This window comes from Microcebus murinus, chromosome 1 (genome assembly GCF_040939455.1).
Source record: "Microcebus murinus isolate Inina chromosome 1, M.murinus_Inina_mat1.0, whole genome shotgun sequence".
Lineage (NCBI taxonomy): Eukaryota > Metazoa > Chordata > Mammalia > Primates > Cheirogaleidae > Microcebus > Microcebus murinus.
The window spans coordinates 136,297,144-136,311,623 of record NC_134104.1 but is presented as its reverse complement, the minus strand read 5'-3'; the positions used below and the strand labels follow the sequence as shown (position 1 = coordinate 136,311,623).

General features: G+C 38.0%; 1 protein-coding gene across 1 annotated transcript in view; it reads right to left on the bottom strand.

Moving 5' to 3' along the window:
- The window catches only part of CMC1 (C-X9-C motif containing 1), a 72,627-nt gene extending 59,225 nt beyond the window's left edge, over positions 1 to 13,402 (bottom strand). The window contains exon 1 of the mRNA XM_012786804.2: positions 13,177 to 13,402. Within this exon, the coding sequence (XP_012642258.1) occupies positions 13,177 to 13,195 (19 nt within the window). The 5' untranslated portion in view covers positions 13,196 to 13,402. The remainder of the gene's footprint in view (positions 1 to 13,176) is intronic.
- Between the last annotated feature and the right edge of the window lie 1,078 nt (positions 13,403 to 14,480).

Here is a 14,480-nt window from a genome sequence, read left to right as displayed (position 1 = left end):
AGAAATTTTAAAAATTATAAATTTTACTTCACCAAGTATAAAATCATCTGTTCATCAAAGACAACCATTAAGAAAACTACAAGACAAGCCACAGACAAGGAGAAAAAGTTCACAATATGTATATATCTGACAAAGGACCTGAGTCTAGAATATATAAAGTATTCCTACATATCAATAACAAAAACACACAACTTAATAAAAAATGGGCAAAAGCTTTGAATGACACTTTACAGAAGATATACAAATTATAAATACGTATGTGAAAAGGTAGTCAAAATTATTAATCATTAATATGATGCAAATGAAACCCCTTATATCATTTCACACCCACCAGAATGACTAAAATTAAAAACACAGACAACACCACATGGTGGAAAGAATGTGGAGTATCTGAAATTTTCATATATTACCGGTGGGACTGTGACATGATAAACTACTTTGGAAAACTGTTGATTTATAAAGTTAAATATGTTCTATTCCTAGGTGTTCATTTATGCAAGAAAAACATACATTCAGAAAGAATGAATTTTTGTCAGTTATCTTCATGTTGAGATTTGTCTATGACTTTCCTGTCTTATCTTTGCATTGCTTTGGTGTCAAAGTTACACTATTTGGAGAATAAATTAGGGACCATTCTCTCGTTTTATATTCTCCAGAACACTGTATATGGAAAGTAAAGATGATCATTAGATCCTTGAAAGTTTGGTGGAAACCACTTGTGAGGGTCAGTTTTATGGGTCAACTTGACTAGGTTACAGTCTCCAGTTACTCAATCAAACAATAATCCAGATGTTGCTGTGAAGGTATTTTGCAGAGTTATGTAAAGAAGATTATCCAAGATAATTTGGGTGGGTCTGAGTTAATCAACTGAAAAGCCATAAAAGCAGAAGTGAAGTTTTCTTGGAGAATTCCACCTGCTAACTGCAGCTTCAGCTCATGACCAAGAGTTCCAAGCTTGCCTTTCCCAATAGCCTGCCCTGCCCTTCATATTTTGGACTTGCCCAGCTGGCCCCCACAATCACTTAAGCCAATTTCTTATAATAATTCCCTCAATATATATTATACACACATACAGATACACACATACACACACACACATATTTTTTTTTCCTCCCACTGATTGTTTCTCTGGTAGAACCCTACACCACCTACCCAGGCTTGGGTTCTGGGATATGTATGTACATGCATGTATGAGATACACAGACACAAAGAGAATTTTAACCACTGCTGCTTCAAAAATTTTAAGGGCTTTTTAATTTATTCTTGAGGGCTTTTTTATTTATTCTTGAGTCAGGTGCAGTTTTAGCAAGTTTATATTTCTCAAGGACACTATCTATTTCATCTAAATTTTCCAAAAAATGATATGAAGGTATTCACATGATTTTTTTTCTCTTTACCACACCTGCAATTCTATCCCAGTTTTCATTGCCTGTATCAGGAGTAGACAAGCTTTTTCTGTTAAGGACCAGAGTGTAAATATTTTAAACTTTGCAGGCTACATACCATATCTGCCATGTTTATTCTTTATTGAAAAAAAAAAAAAAAAACAAAGAAAAAAACACTTTAAAAGTGTTACTAACCATTTCTAACTTGAAGGCCTTACCAGATTTGGCCCACAGGCCATAGTTTGCTGACTTCTGCACTATACTATTTATTTATTCTTTCTTTTTCCTTTGCTTTGCCAGGAACTGTCAAAAAATGGGTGGTGGTGTGGGGGGAGGAACCAACACTGACTGAGCTTATAGAGGGAACTGGAAGTATGGATAGAGAGAAAAGGACAGATTCAGAGGGAGGCCCTACAGGATTGGTAGGACCCAAAGGAGCTGAGGGAAAGGGATGATTCAAGGAGGGCTCCCAATTTTCTGTCTTCAACTAAAATGTGACCTCTCATTGAGACAGGGAATACAAAAGAAAGACTGGGTAAGACAGGAATTCAGCTGTGGAAATGTTGAATTTGAAGTGACTATGAGACATCTCACAGAGTGGAAAAGTCATGTCTACTTGAAGAGAACATCATAAAATTGGGACTATCTCCACAAATTCCTTTTCTCCTTTCCTACAGCATAAATCATAATTATGCATAAATAATTAACAGTGTAATTACTGAACAAATTAGAAGACATTGTGCTATACTGATCTATTTTATAAAATCAATTTTAAAATGTTACCTTTTCATTTTGCTTATATAGTTTTAATCTATACAACTTACTTATGATTTATTTAATCTATACAACTTATGATTTAACATTCATCTTGATGAATCTACTCTTTGCTCTACAAGGAGTAGAGCAAAGATCTTGCAAAGGTCTTAAACAACATTATTTTGAATCAATTCCTTAAATACAGACATAGCTTTGTAATACTGATCCATTTTTCCATATATAAATTGTAATAGAAGTTTACCTACATTATGACTTCAAAGTTCTAATACTCCTATCAAACACATTTTTAAAATGGCTTGAAAGACTTCTTGTGTTCATTCTTGTAAAATCTCCTAGGCAAAGAAATAATTCTAGAATTAAATAAATATTGATTTTGATTTCTCAAGTTCTTGGTATTAAATCAGATAATGATTGCTTAAAATATATATATTCTGTTAAATATTTTCCCATTTGATAGCATACCACTAAATATCAATTATTAATATTAGTTAATTATAATTATATAATTATAATTATATAAATATTTCAAAGCTATCTTCAACATTATAAATATTATAGATATATCGCTTTTTATTCATAAAATTACAAAGTGATTCCCTTAATGCCAACCTGGTACATATATGTTATATTAAATATATTTATTTGTATGAGAGCTTGCAAAAATAAAAATCAAATTTTGAAAGTCTGATGCTATATAGTCACATCAATTTATACAAAGATAAAGAATCAGGGAAAATTTCCAAAGCTCTAACTTCTTGACATTCTATCATCACCTGAAAGTCAATTTTCACCTTTTTCACTGGCTGAATTTGTTAGCTCAGATTTTGCTTTGGGGCTCATGTGTTCTTGCAATATGGCAGCACTAGATTACAAGGCTACTGACAACAGCATTTGCTATGAATCCACAAAAACAACAGTGAAGCAAATCAGAATATTACAGAATCTTTCAGAAGAAAGAATGTAACACATGAAGGGCAAGGTATGCCTTTTCAATAATGAAAATGTTCTAGTTTAATTTGATTTTTATTTATGTAATGTCACTTTTTTTTAAATTTCCTACTTACACTTATTTGTTCCTGAAGACATTTTGGTGCTACTGTTTACTCCAAACGAAAACAAGAAAAAATGCTTGTAATAAATCTGCAACAGTGTTCTCATCAGCAACAGTTTCTGTCAGTAGGTCCCTCTTTACTAGCTACTAAGAACCCCACGAAGATGGCCTGTACAACACAATAAGACCAGATTCTCGATTGTTAGTTCTCACTAAGAACCACACATCAGGAAGCTGGGTAGACTCCAGTTCTCCTCAAACAGCACAAAGATATGGATGTTCATGACCAGATATTCATGTTCTTGCCAATTTGTTCATACCTTCTTGCTATAAGGATAATGTGGGGGGAAAGAGGTCTCAGAGTGGGAAAATTAATACAGTGAGGATCAGCATTCCTTTCACCTTCTTCCCTTGAAGCCATACTTGAATTAACAACACAAAAACAAGAAGGAAATCAATAGTAGGAGAGACTCCCCCAGCACCCTTCCCCCCATTGCTCTGGCCTGCCTCTGGCTGTGAAACAAGAAGATGAGGGCAATAAATGCATAGTCTTCCTAACAGCCTTCTCAGGTGAGTATTCCATTTTGCAGATAAAGACGTGGAAGCTCAAGAGGTGAAGTGGCCCAAACCTCAGATAAAGTGATAAAGTGGCAATGACAAGACCATGTAACCTGGTTCCCAAACCTTCCAGTACACTGTCATGCATAAAAGGTGGTGGCCTAGTTAAGGGGACTTCAGCAGATTAACGGAGCTTCCATGGTTATGGTGAAATAAGGAAACAATGCTCAGACAGTTAAGACTATGTTTCAGAAGCATTACTTTGAAGAAGCAAAATTCAAACTTCATAGTTCTCATTTTTTTTTTTTTATCAGAAAGTAAAGCCAAAGGGAATTCTGATTCTGCTTCCTACCATGGAAAAATTACTTTAAAAAGAAAAAGAGCAAAAGGAGCAATTTGTCAGTTGGCTGAAAAACACATTCAAAAAGAGTAAACATCAAATATTAGGCCAATCAGTAACAATATCTAATTTGGTATAAGCTCAAACTCTTAAAAATACAGAAAGTAGATCAGTGAGTTAGATATGCCTATTTCTGCTTAGCTTCTGGGTCAAATACCACCCATATCCCACAACAATATGCTTCATCCGACCGTCTTCGTCCTATCAGCTTCTCTGTTAACAAACAAACCACTTTGTTCACACTAGCTGTGCCCATTTCCCAACAGCACCTATTTCTTGGACCTCAGATTCTGCAGACTGCTAGGTGTGAAAACTTCCTCCTCCACCCACATTGCTTTACCCAAGATGATGCTAGAAAAGGACAACAAATCTAAAAGTATACCAAAAAAGGAAAGGTATATCTTATGCAATAAGATATACCAGTTTTAGAAATGTGCTGCAACCTCCATTGTGACCATAATTTCTTAAATGAACAAGTTTCATATTTACTTTATTTGGCAAAACTCTGAGATTATCTTTTCATACAACCACAATTTTCCATTGATATCTGATAGACGATCAGCAGTGTTATGGGAACAGAAGCATATCCCTGAGAAAGGATAAATAATAGGATGCCTATAGCTGGTCTTAGCAATACACTGCCTATTTTTTCTCTCATTATACATCTAGAAGATGGTAGAATATTTTCAACACTAAAAATGTTCCTCAATACCTTTGTCCACCCTATCTCCACTGGTTCTTCTTCATTTTAGGATATTTCGTAAGATTTCTATAAAGAAAATGTACTACTTTGATAATGAGGTAAAGAAATTATTTTTATATTGAGAGGTTATTCACTTATTTCAAAGATTCAGCCTGTGCTCAAATCACATTATCTTTGTTGGTATGGCCTTCAGAGCCAGTTTAAGTAAACATGAAAACCAGTTCTATAATATAACTTTACTAGGGGGAGAAGGGGAGCAGGGGCTATGGTTTGGATGTGATTTGTTTGTCACCAAATTTCATGTTGAAATTTGATCCCCAGTGTAGTGATGTTGGAATGTGGGTCCTCAGAGGGAGGTGTTTGGGTCATGGGGATGACCTTATCCCCCGTAAATGGCTTTGTGCCCTTCTAAGGATAGAGAACCAGTTCTTGCTCTAGCGAGAATGGATTGGTTTTCAGGGGAATGAATTAGTGCCCAACAGGGTGGGTGGTTATAAAGCCAGAACACCCCTGGGTTTAGTCCCTCTTAGAACGTGCCCACTTCCCCTCTGACCTTCTCCGCCATGTTTTGACAGCGTACAAAAGCCCCCACCAGAGGCTGAACAGATAATTGCACCAGGCTTCTCATATAGAACCGTGGGCTAAATAAACCTCTTAAATAAACCTCTTTTCTTTATAAATTACTAAGCTTCAAGTATAGTTTTACAACAATATAAAACGAACTAACATGGCAGAGGTACCATTTCCCAGGATGATCATCTACCACTTTTACCAGATTGTCTCTGGCTAACCTCTGGCTGAAATTCAAATTCACTTTCAGAACAAAGATTTGCCAAAATGAGGACATTAGGATTAGTGTACTGTAGAGTCTAAAGGAAAATGTTTTACAAGTCTCAAAAATATCCTGAACAAAGGTAACAATACTAGAAAAAGTATAAACACTGCCAAGGTAATTCTGCTCTTATTCCTCTTGTGGCAATCCCACGAGGTTCTACCTTTAAAGATGGTATTTACGATGGTACACCAGTGCTGATTAGGCTTAGACAACCATTCCCTAAAACCACATCCTCGCTCAGCTTCTTCCCTTCCCCTACCCTGTTTCTCTTATTCTCTTACATGTTCTTCCCTAAGGGCAGTCTATTAATAAATCACTTGCAAATGAAACACCCAAGTGGTACCCAGACCTTGTGACCAGATCTTATTCTCTAATACTGTACCCAAATAAAAGGAACCAGGGCTTATCAGAGAAACAACTAATTCTATGGATCAGCCAAGGTAGGTACAAGATGAGCCAGTGCTATCTTGTGTGACAAAAAAAAGGGGATGCTCAAAGGAAAAAAAAAAAAGGATGAAACCATATCACAAGGATCCAGAAGCTAGCTTGGAGAAACTCTCACTGGCCAAATCTAGGAAAATTTGAGCACAAAAATTAATTATGTACATTAACAAAGTATAAACCATTGAAAAAATAGGAATTCATAAGTCCTTACCAATAATACCAATAATAAATCCATAAATAGATGAATAGGAAACGAAGTGGTCTCTTGCTTACCACAAAATGTCCAGAATCATCCAGCAAATGAGGAAGGAGTGCTGGAGGTAGAAAAACCATCATTTTGCAACCATCATGGGAAAGACTGAATCAGACAAAAATCATCAGTGAATACTAAATCAAAAGGGAGTAATGGATGAGCAGATATTTACATGGTCTTAAATGGACTTCTAATAGATTACTTATTAACTGCAAAAGAAAAAAACAAAGAAATGGGACAAAACATTGAGTCAGTGATCAAAATTAACATCACCTATGAGAGACAGTCAGGGATCATGTGCCCCCAGATGTGATACCCTGAAAAAGGCACATCACCATGTGTGCGATACTCAGCTGGGATTGAGGTTACCCTCAATCAATCTAAACAAAAGTCAAATCAACAAAGAATGAGGAAAGTTCTATTTGTCACTCCCTTACCTAAAAACTTGTGGTGTCTTTCCAGTGTTCTTAGTATAAAATTCAAATTCCTTGAAGTGGTTCACGGGACATTTCATGCTTCAGAACTGAAATCCCTCTGCTGCCATGCACACACTCCTCTTTGCCATGGCACACACTCCTCTTTGATCTACTTGTCCTTTCTTAAGTTCTTTGCTTAAGCCAGTGTTTTTCCAATCTCACAGAGCATCCCATCAGAAGGTTGTTAAACTGATCTAACGAGACAAAACCAATGCATTTTCTATGGCAAATACACTTTTAATTTAGAAACATAGAAAATGTGGCTATTAAACATTTTTTTAAGTTCTGAACTACCAAAATAATTTATGTCTAAAAAGATATTCTGAGTTTAGAGATATACAGGCAATGATAAATCAAAATTTTTTGAATCAGCTCCATAACCTTTTACATATTAATCACATAATGCTCAGAAAAAAGACCCTTCAAATCTGTTTATATGTTTAACTTAAAAAGTAAAATTTTCCAGTAAATATAAATGCTAGTACCCCTCAAGCTAAGGTAACTACATCCATATAGGAACCACTAAAAGAACCCCTGCATCCCAAATACTCCAAGAGTAGCCATAATGACATCCTCTCAAAACATACACACCTTAAGCACCCTCTCACAAAATGTCACAAAATTCTGATCCAACTTTCCACCCCAAGCCTTATCCCTGCTGCATTTTCCTTCCCTTATCAGATTCCTAGAACAAGGAGGGACACACAGATACATACACACACAAACTTAATTACAGAAACTTCCTTTAGGCTACCACTGTCCCACTGCGCAAAAGTAGAGAATGAACCCATGCTAATTGACGGATAGAAGAGAAACCTCATATCCTGCTAAAACAGGAGAAAGAAGAAAAAGGAGGGAGAAAGGAATCACTTCTAGTCAGTAGAAAAAGTAAAAAATCAAAATTATCCAGACCAGGTTTCTGAGGGCTGTCTATATAATCATGTCCCAGAACTTTTCTAGAACATGGCAATAGGTACAGGCATAACTGCGTGTTCTTTCAGTATTTTTGATTACTGGGCTACTTTACAACTTGTTAGAGACAGAGCTTACCTTCTAGAACTTTGTCAAGTAGAGACAGAAATGATTTCGGACAATTGGAAATACAACTCCAAAGATTACATCTTATGGCCCTGTTGTTAATTAACCAGTTTTTATCTAGGGCAGCAATCTATGAAACTGACAATTTATCTAGCTCCTCAAATACGTTTTATACTTATTTTTATATCTTACTGGTTCTCTCACTAATTGATAATTTACAGAAAAACTTCAACATATACTCCTTTTGTATTTGCATGAGTGATAATTTTATCTTTTTGAAAATGATACTTTCATAAGCACCACTTTTAACATTGTTTCTATAGGTAATCATGAGTTATACATTAGAAATAAACAAACTTTTAAATTTTTAATCACCTAAATTTGACCACATTTTAAAAATATACAATCTTTGTAGAAAGAGTTATTAACTGGTAAAGAAGCTATAACTTGGAATAAGATTGTGCAAGTTATACTGTGTATTTCTGAATCATTGCTATTGAGATCAAAGGTCCCATTTACAACTAAAAGACATCAGGAGAATTTCCTCTAGGAATAGGGAGAAGATTAGACTGACAAAAAAAACAAAACTAAAGGACAAGTCAATAAAACTAGGATAGTTTAGAACAGCGGTTCTCCTCTATTCTATGTGCACATTAGAACTATCTCTAGAATATTTTTAAATGTTGGAGACTCGGGCCCCATCCCAGACAAATTAAATCTGAATATCTAGGAGCACAACCCAGGCATCAGTATTTTTTACAGTTTAATGTCTCCTCACAGCCACTTTTCCTGGGTATTTTGGGTTATCTCCAGCCTTTTCTCTCTGCATTCAGATTGTAAGAGAAAATAATTAACATAATTACAGCTAATAAACCTACACAGTTATTACGCCTACTTTAAGAAAAAGAAAATAGTGAACACTTTTTTATATGTTTGCTGGCCATTAGTCTGTCTTCTTTTGAAAAGTTTCTGTTCATATCCTTTGTCCATTTACTGATGGGGTTATTTGATTTTTTTCTTGTTAATTTTCTTAAGTTCTATATAGATTCTTGTTATGAGCCCTTTATCAGATATGTAGAAAGCAAATATTTTCTCCCATTCTGCAGGTTGTCTATTCGCTCTAAGGACAGTTTCCTTGGCTGTGCAGAAGCTTTTTAATTTGATCAGGTCCCATTTGTTTATATTTGTTGCTGCTATGATTGCTTTGGGGGTCTTCTTCATAAATTCTTTACCTAGGCTGATGTCTAAAAGAGTCTTCCCCACATTTTCTTCCAGAACTCTTAAGGTCTCACACCTTAGGTTTAAGTCTGTTATCCAACATGAGTTGATTTTTGTGAGAGGTGGGGATCCAGTTTCAATCTTCTGCATGTGTATATCCAGTTTTCCCATCACCACTTATTGAATAGAGATTCTTTTCCCCAGTGTATACTTTTATCTGCTTTGTCAAAGATTAGATGACAATATGAGGATGGTTTTATATCTGGGATTTCCATCCTATTCCAAAGGTTTATATCCCTGTTCTTGTGCCAATGCAATGCTGTTTTGATTACTATAGCCTTATAGTAAAGATTGAAGTCTGGTAGACTGCTGCCTCCCAATTTGTTCTTTTACTTAAGATTGCTTTAGCTATACAAGGTCTTCTCTGGTTCCAGGCGAAGCGCAAAATTATTTTTTCAGTGCTCAACATCTCTAATCATTAGGGAAATGCAAATCAAAACTACAATGAGATATCACTTAACTCCAGTGAGAATGGCCTCTTTCAAAAAGTCCCAAAATAACAAATGCTGGCGTGGATGTGGAGAGATTAGAACACTCTTACACTGCTGGTGGGACTGCAAATTAGTACAATCCCTGTGGAAAGTAATTTAGAGATAGCTCAAAGAGCTAATAATAGAAATACCATTTGATCCAGCAATCTCATTACTAGACATCTATCCAAAGGAAAAAAAGACATTCTATAATAAAGACATCTGCATTCAAATGTTTATAGCAGCACAATTTACAATTGCAAAGATATGGAAACAACCCAAATGCCCACCAATACATGAGTGGATTAATAAAATGTGGTATATGTATACCTTGTAATACTACTGAACTATAAAAAATGGTGATCTAGCACCTCTTATATTATCCTGGATAGTGACTGAGCCCATCCTTCAAAGTGAGGTATCACAAGGATGGAAAAACATGTACCACATGTACTCACCATCAAACTGGTACTAATTGATCAACACTAAGGTGCTCACATAGTAGTAATACTCACTGGTTGCTGGTCAGGTAGAGGGGTGGGGTGGTAATAGGGAGAAGGGGTGGGGGGATAAACCCACAGCTAATGGAAACAGGGCACATTGTATGGGGGAAGGACACGCTTATGGCTCTGGCTTGAGCGAGGCAAATGCACTTCATGTAACCAAAATATTTGTAACCCCATAATATCCTGAATTAAAGAAAAAAAAGGAAAATAGTTTAAATAAAACTACATATAAGTATGTAGCCTGCATTTCATTGTTGGGCTCAGAGTTTCTTAAGGAAAATAGACCCTACAAAGTTAGACAAAAGTTGCTGCCAAATGAAAATCAAACTTGTATAAAGATCTCAAAAAAATACAACATAAAACAATGGGAAAACAGATTTTGCTATGTAAATTCATTTGGCATAATTGTCCACTCATCTACTTGCTATGGGCACATATCATTGTGGACTGTAAAAAACAAGTAACATATCAAAACAAGAGTCTAAGAGTCAACTTCTGAACCACACAAAAATGAAATTTAAAAAAAGCTGACTTCAATGTACTTTATTCTGAAATGTAGACAGACAAGTCACTTTAGAAAACATCTAATTTGTTGAATTCACTTTCTTATTTTCCATTGCTTCTATCCCTGCTTTTGTGAAAATTTCCAACTATCTTCATGTTGTTAGATTTATCACCATCCAACAAGTTGCTAAAGTAAAGAGCCTAGAAATTATCCCTAATTCCTCCCTTTCTCTCACCACCCTTAACCAAGGCAACAGCAGATTTTGTTAATTTCATTTTCAAAACATATGCTGATGCTTTATGTTTCTTTCTACCTTTTCTAATATCATCTCAGGCTAAGAAACACACATATTTGGCCTGGGCTACTGTTCCTATCTCTTAACCTGTCTCCCTTCTTCCATGCATGACTTAACCCCTCTCTGAGCCACGCTACCACTGTAGGCAGGGTAATGAAGAAACAAATTATGTCACTGCCCTCTTTGAAAGCCTTCAAAGGCTTTTAATAACATCACAAAAAATTCAAATGCTTTATTATAGTCTTCAAGGCCTTGCAGGCACTTAGCTTCTGCCTACTTTCCCAACATCTTTCCTCATGGATCTCCTCCACACTCAGGCCCACATTCCAGTCATATACTTTGCTACTTGACTGCCTAGCATACCCTTTCCCTAGCTCTTCACAGGGCTGCTTTTTCTCATCCCTCAGATTCCAACTCAAATGACATGTCCTCATAGAGCTCTTCACTGTTCATCCTATCTAGAGTAATCCTCTTTTCACTATTTACATGATATTGCTTATTTTCTTCATAATGTTTATTACATTCTGTAAAAGTGTGTGTATGGTGGGGGGAAGGGTGTTCATTTTCTTTCTTCTACTGCTAGAATATAAGCTCTACTGGGAGTAAGAATCTTGTTTGTCCTATATACTAGGGCCTATTTATTGTTTAGTCAATAAATACTCAATGGTGGCATGGTCTCCAGTGCTAGACTGGAAATTAAATTACTTGGGTTATAGCCAGACTTGCCTCTACCATTAATTAGCTGTGTGTTCTTGGGTATGCCACAAGATTAGAGTGAACTAAGAGTAACTGGAAGATAGGAAAGTGAAGATGGCAAGTATGAATTTCTTTTTTTCTAAATGTCCTTGTCTAACACAAATACAGACACATGGAAGTCTTTACTCAGTTTCTTCATTTGTATGAGTTACTTTGAAGGTCACTTTCAGTTCAGAATACCAGAATTATATGGGCCTCAATTTGAACCTTAACTTATCCACCCCCCATTTACATCCCTTCTAGCCCCATGAACCAAATCTGGGTATTTACCCTGAAACTAAACATCACAAAGTATACTTTATTACCTACACCTCTGCTCATTGCTTCTCTTCTCCAACTCCAACACCTGGAAATTCTATCCTTTAAAGCCCAGTTCAATTGCTAACGGCTTCATAATGTCTAATCCAATTATCTAGCCCAAAACTGATATGATCATTATGAGTTCAAGAATTCCTTTATGCTTCAAACTAGAGTACTCCCTGATTTTACCACTACCTGCTAGGACTAGTAACTTAACCTCTCTGAGCCTCAGTTTCCTAATCTGTAAAATGAAGATAATAGAACCTACCATACCCCATACTACTGTTGGATAACTGAGAATATTTAGCTTGATAAAGTGTTCAACTAATATACTATTTGTGTGTTACACAAATTTTTCATGCTCCCTGAGGGCCTCGAAAATGTCTTTTTCAATTCCGAATCTCCAAAGGTTTGAAACCATTTCACCTCCCCAATGTCTTTAACTTTCATATCCATAAAAAAAAATAAATGTATTGGATTAATTACCATTCTACCCAAACGTGAACTTCTCTATCTATACCTTCACATAAACAGCCTAAAGCAAAGATAACACAGGTGAGCTTCTGTAAGGACAAGAATTCCAGGGGACTAACATACAGCTTCAAACAGAAGTGAGTGGAAGCATTAAAGTTAAAATTACTTTCAAGACTTTGGAGATCTTTTCCAAAGAAACTGATTCTTGCCACAGTTGATGGATCTTTTGAACTGCTGTTTTTAAGTTGGGCTTCAGGATGAACTTGGGGTCTTTGAACTTCCAAAAAGAAATGTAAAATTGTGACTGGCACCCATACGCAAATGCTTCAGGGACAAGAGTGTCCACACGAGATATTGTTTAAATGAGTCTGCCCCAATGAGGCAAGAGGACAGCGAAGAGACTAGTCGCGTTAAAGAGGAAAATATTTTTAAGTCACAAATGGAAGACAGCTTAGACAACAAATCCAGCCTCACCTAACCAAAATCCCCCCAAAAATGAGCAGGTGATGACCTAGGACCGAAAGAAGGAGCCCGCCAGGCGCAGGACAGTTGTGGAAGCGGTGAACCTCAAGAGCTCGGCACTTTCCCCAGGTCGGCCTCCAGCCCGCACGGCCCGCGGAGCGAGACCCGGGTCGAGACCCCTCAGAGAACTCCCGCTTCCCGTCCCCATACCTGCGGGGTCGAGTGCCATCTCAGCGGGCAGAGGACAAGGCAGCCAGTGTCGGCTCTGGGACAGGGGGCGGGGAGGGGAGGAGCCTGGGCTAGGCTAGCCTAGGTACGGCCTCTGGAAGCCTCCCGCGCTAGGAGGAGGAGGAGGAGCGCGCTACCCTTGGCGCAGCCTGGCCAGGCCCCTTTCCCTCTCCTTCCCTACTTCCTACTTCCGCCTCCTATTGCGCTTGCGCCCTCCTGGCCCCGCCCCCAAACCGTAACTCGGCTGTGGAACAGACTTAGCGGAGCGAAAGACCCGGGGAATGGGGCGTGGCTGCGCGCGTCTTGGGCGGGACCATGTCCAGACGCGCGCCCCCTCGCTCTGGGAGGCTGGAGTCCCAGCGGGTGGAACCGCGGCAGCGCTGTGATGACGCGAGCCGGACCCGTAGGACTTTGCGACTGCGCCTCCCTTGGCGACCAGATCACAGGCCGAGCCCCGCCCCCTACACCAAACCAAATGAATCGCCTCCTTCCTTTATTTTTTCTTCATTAATGTTCATTCATTTACAAAAGTCTATTTCACGGCTGCCAGGTTCCAGCCACGATTCTGAATACTAGGGGAAAAAATAACAATAAAAATAAGGTCCCCCTTCTTTCTCAAGGAGCAGTGTTGGCACGGGAGTCAGATGAAAGCAACACGCTGTTAAATGCGATAAACGCCGCACGCACAAGATGTGCACAGCTTGTACTACCATAAAGATGGTATAGTGTGTGCAGTATAATTTCTCTTCCAAATCAGAGGCTTGTGGCTCTCCTGGGGGCAAAAATTAAAATGTGGGCGCTAGCTGTACCTCCGTTTTGTAAAATAATATCCCAGGACGTACAGTCCGAGTTGGGCGATGTCACAAATCCTGCCTCCGTCAATTAAAGCTGTATGTTTTGTGAGAAAAATGAAGGAAGGTAATAGCCATGCGGCTTAAGACCCCTAACTGCCCTCTTGTCAATGAAAGAAACTTTCTGGGTGGCACTTGAGGTCATTTCAACTCCCAAACAAGTCTTCAGAAGTGCTTCTTTGTCAAATCCACGTTTAACTGGCTCCAGCCTCAAAAGGGTGAGGTGCGGCCTGGGACAGATGTTTAGAAAAACAAGGAGCAGCTGCTTCTTCCCTGCGAGGGATTTAGGGCTTTCAAAATGATCCCCTCCCCACCTACCTACAGTCCCTCCTCCCCTGCTGCTGCTTCCGCCTGGTCAGTTGGCAGAAAAGCTGAGGCAGTTGAGCAGGGCTGGGAAAGTGGGTCTCTGCTCAGCAGGTCTTCCGTTTAAGGGCC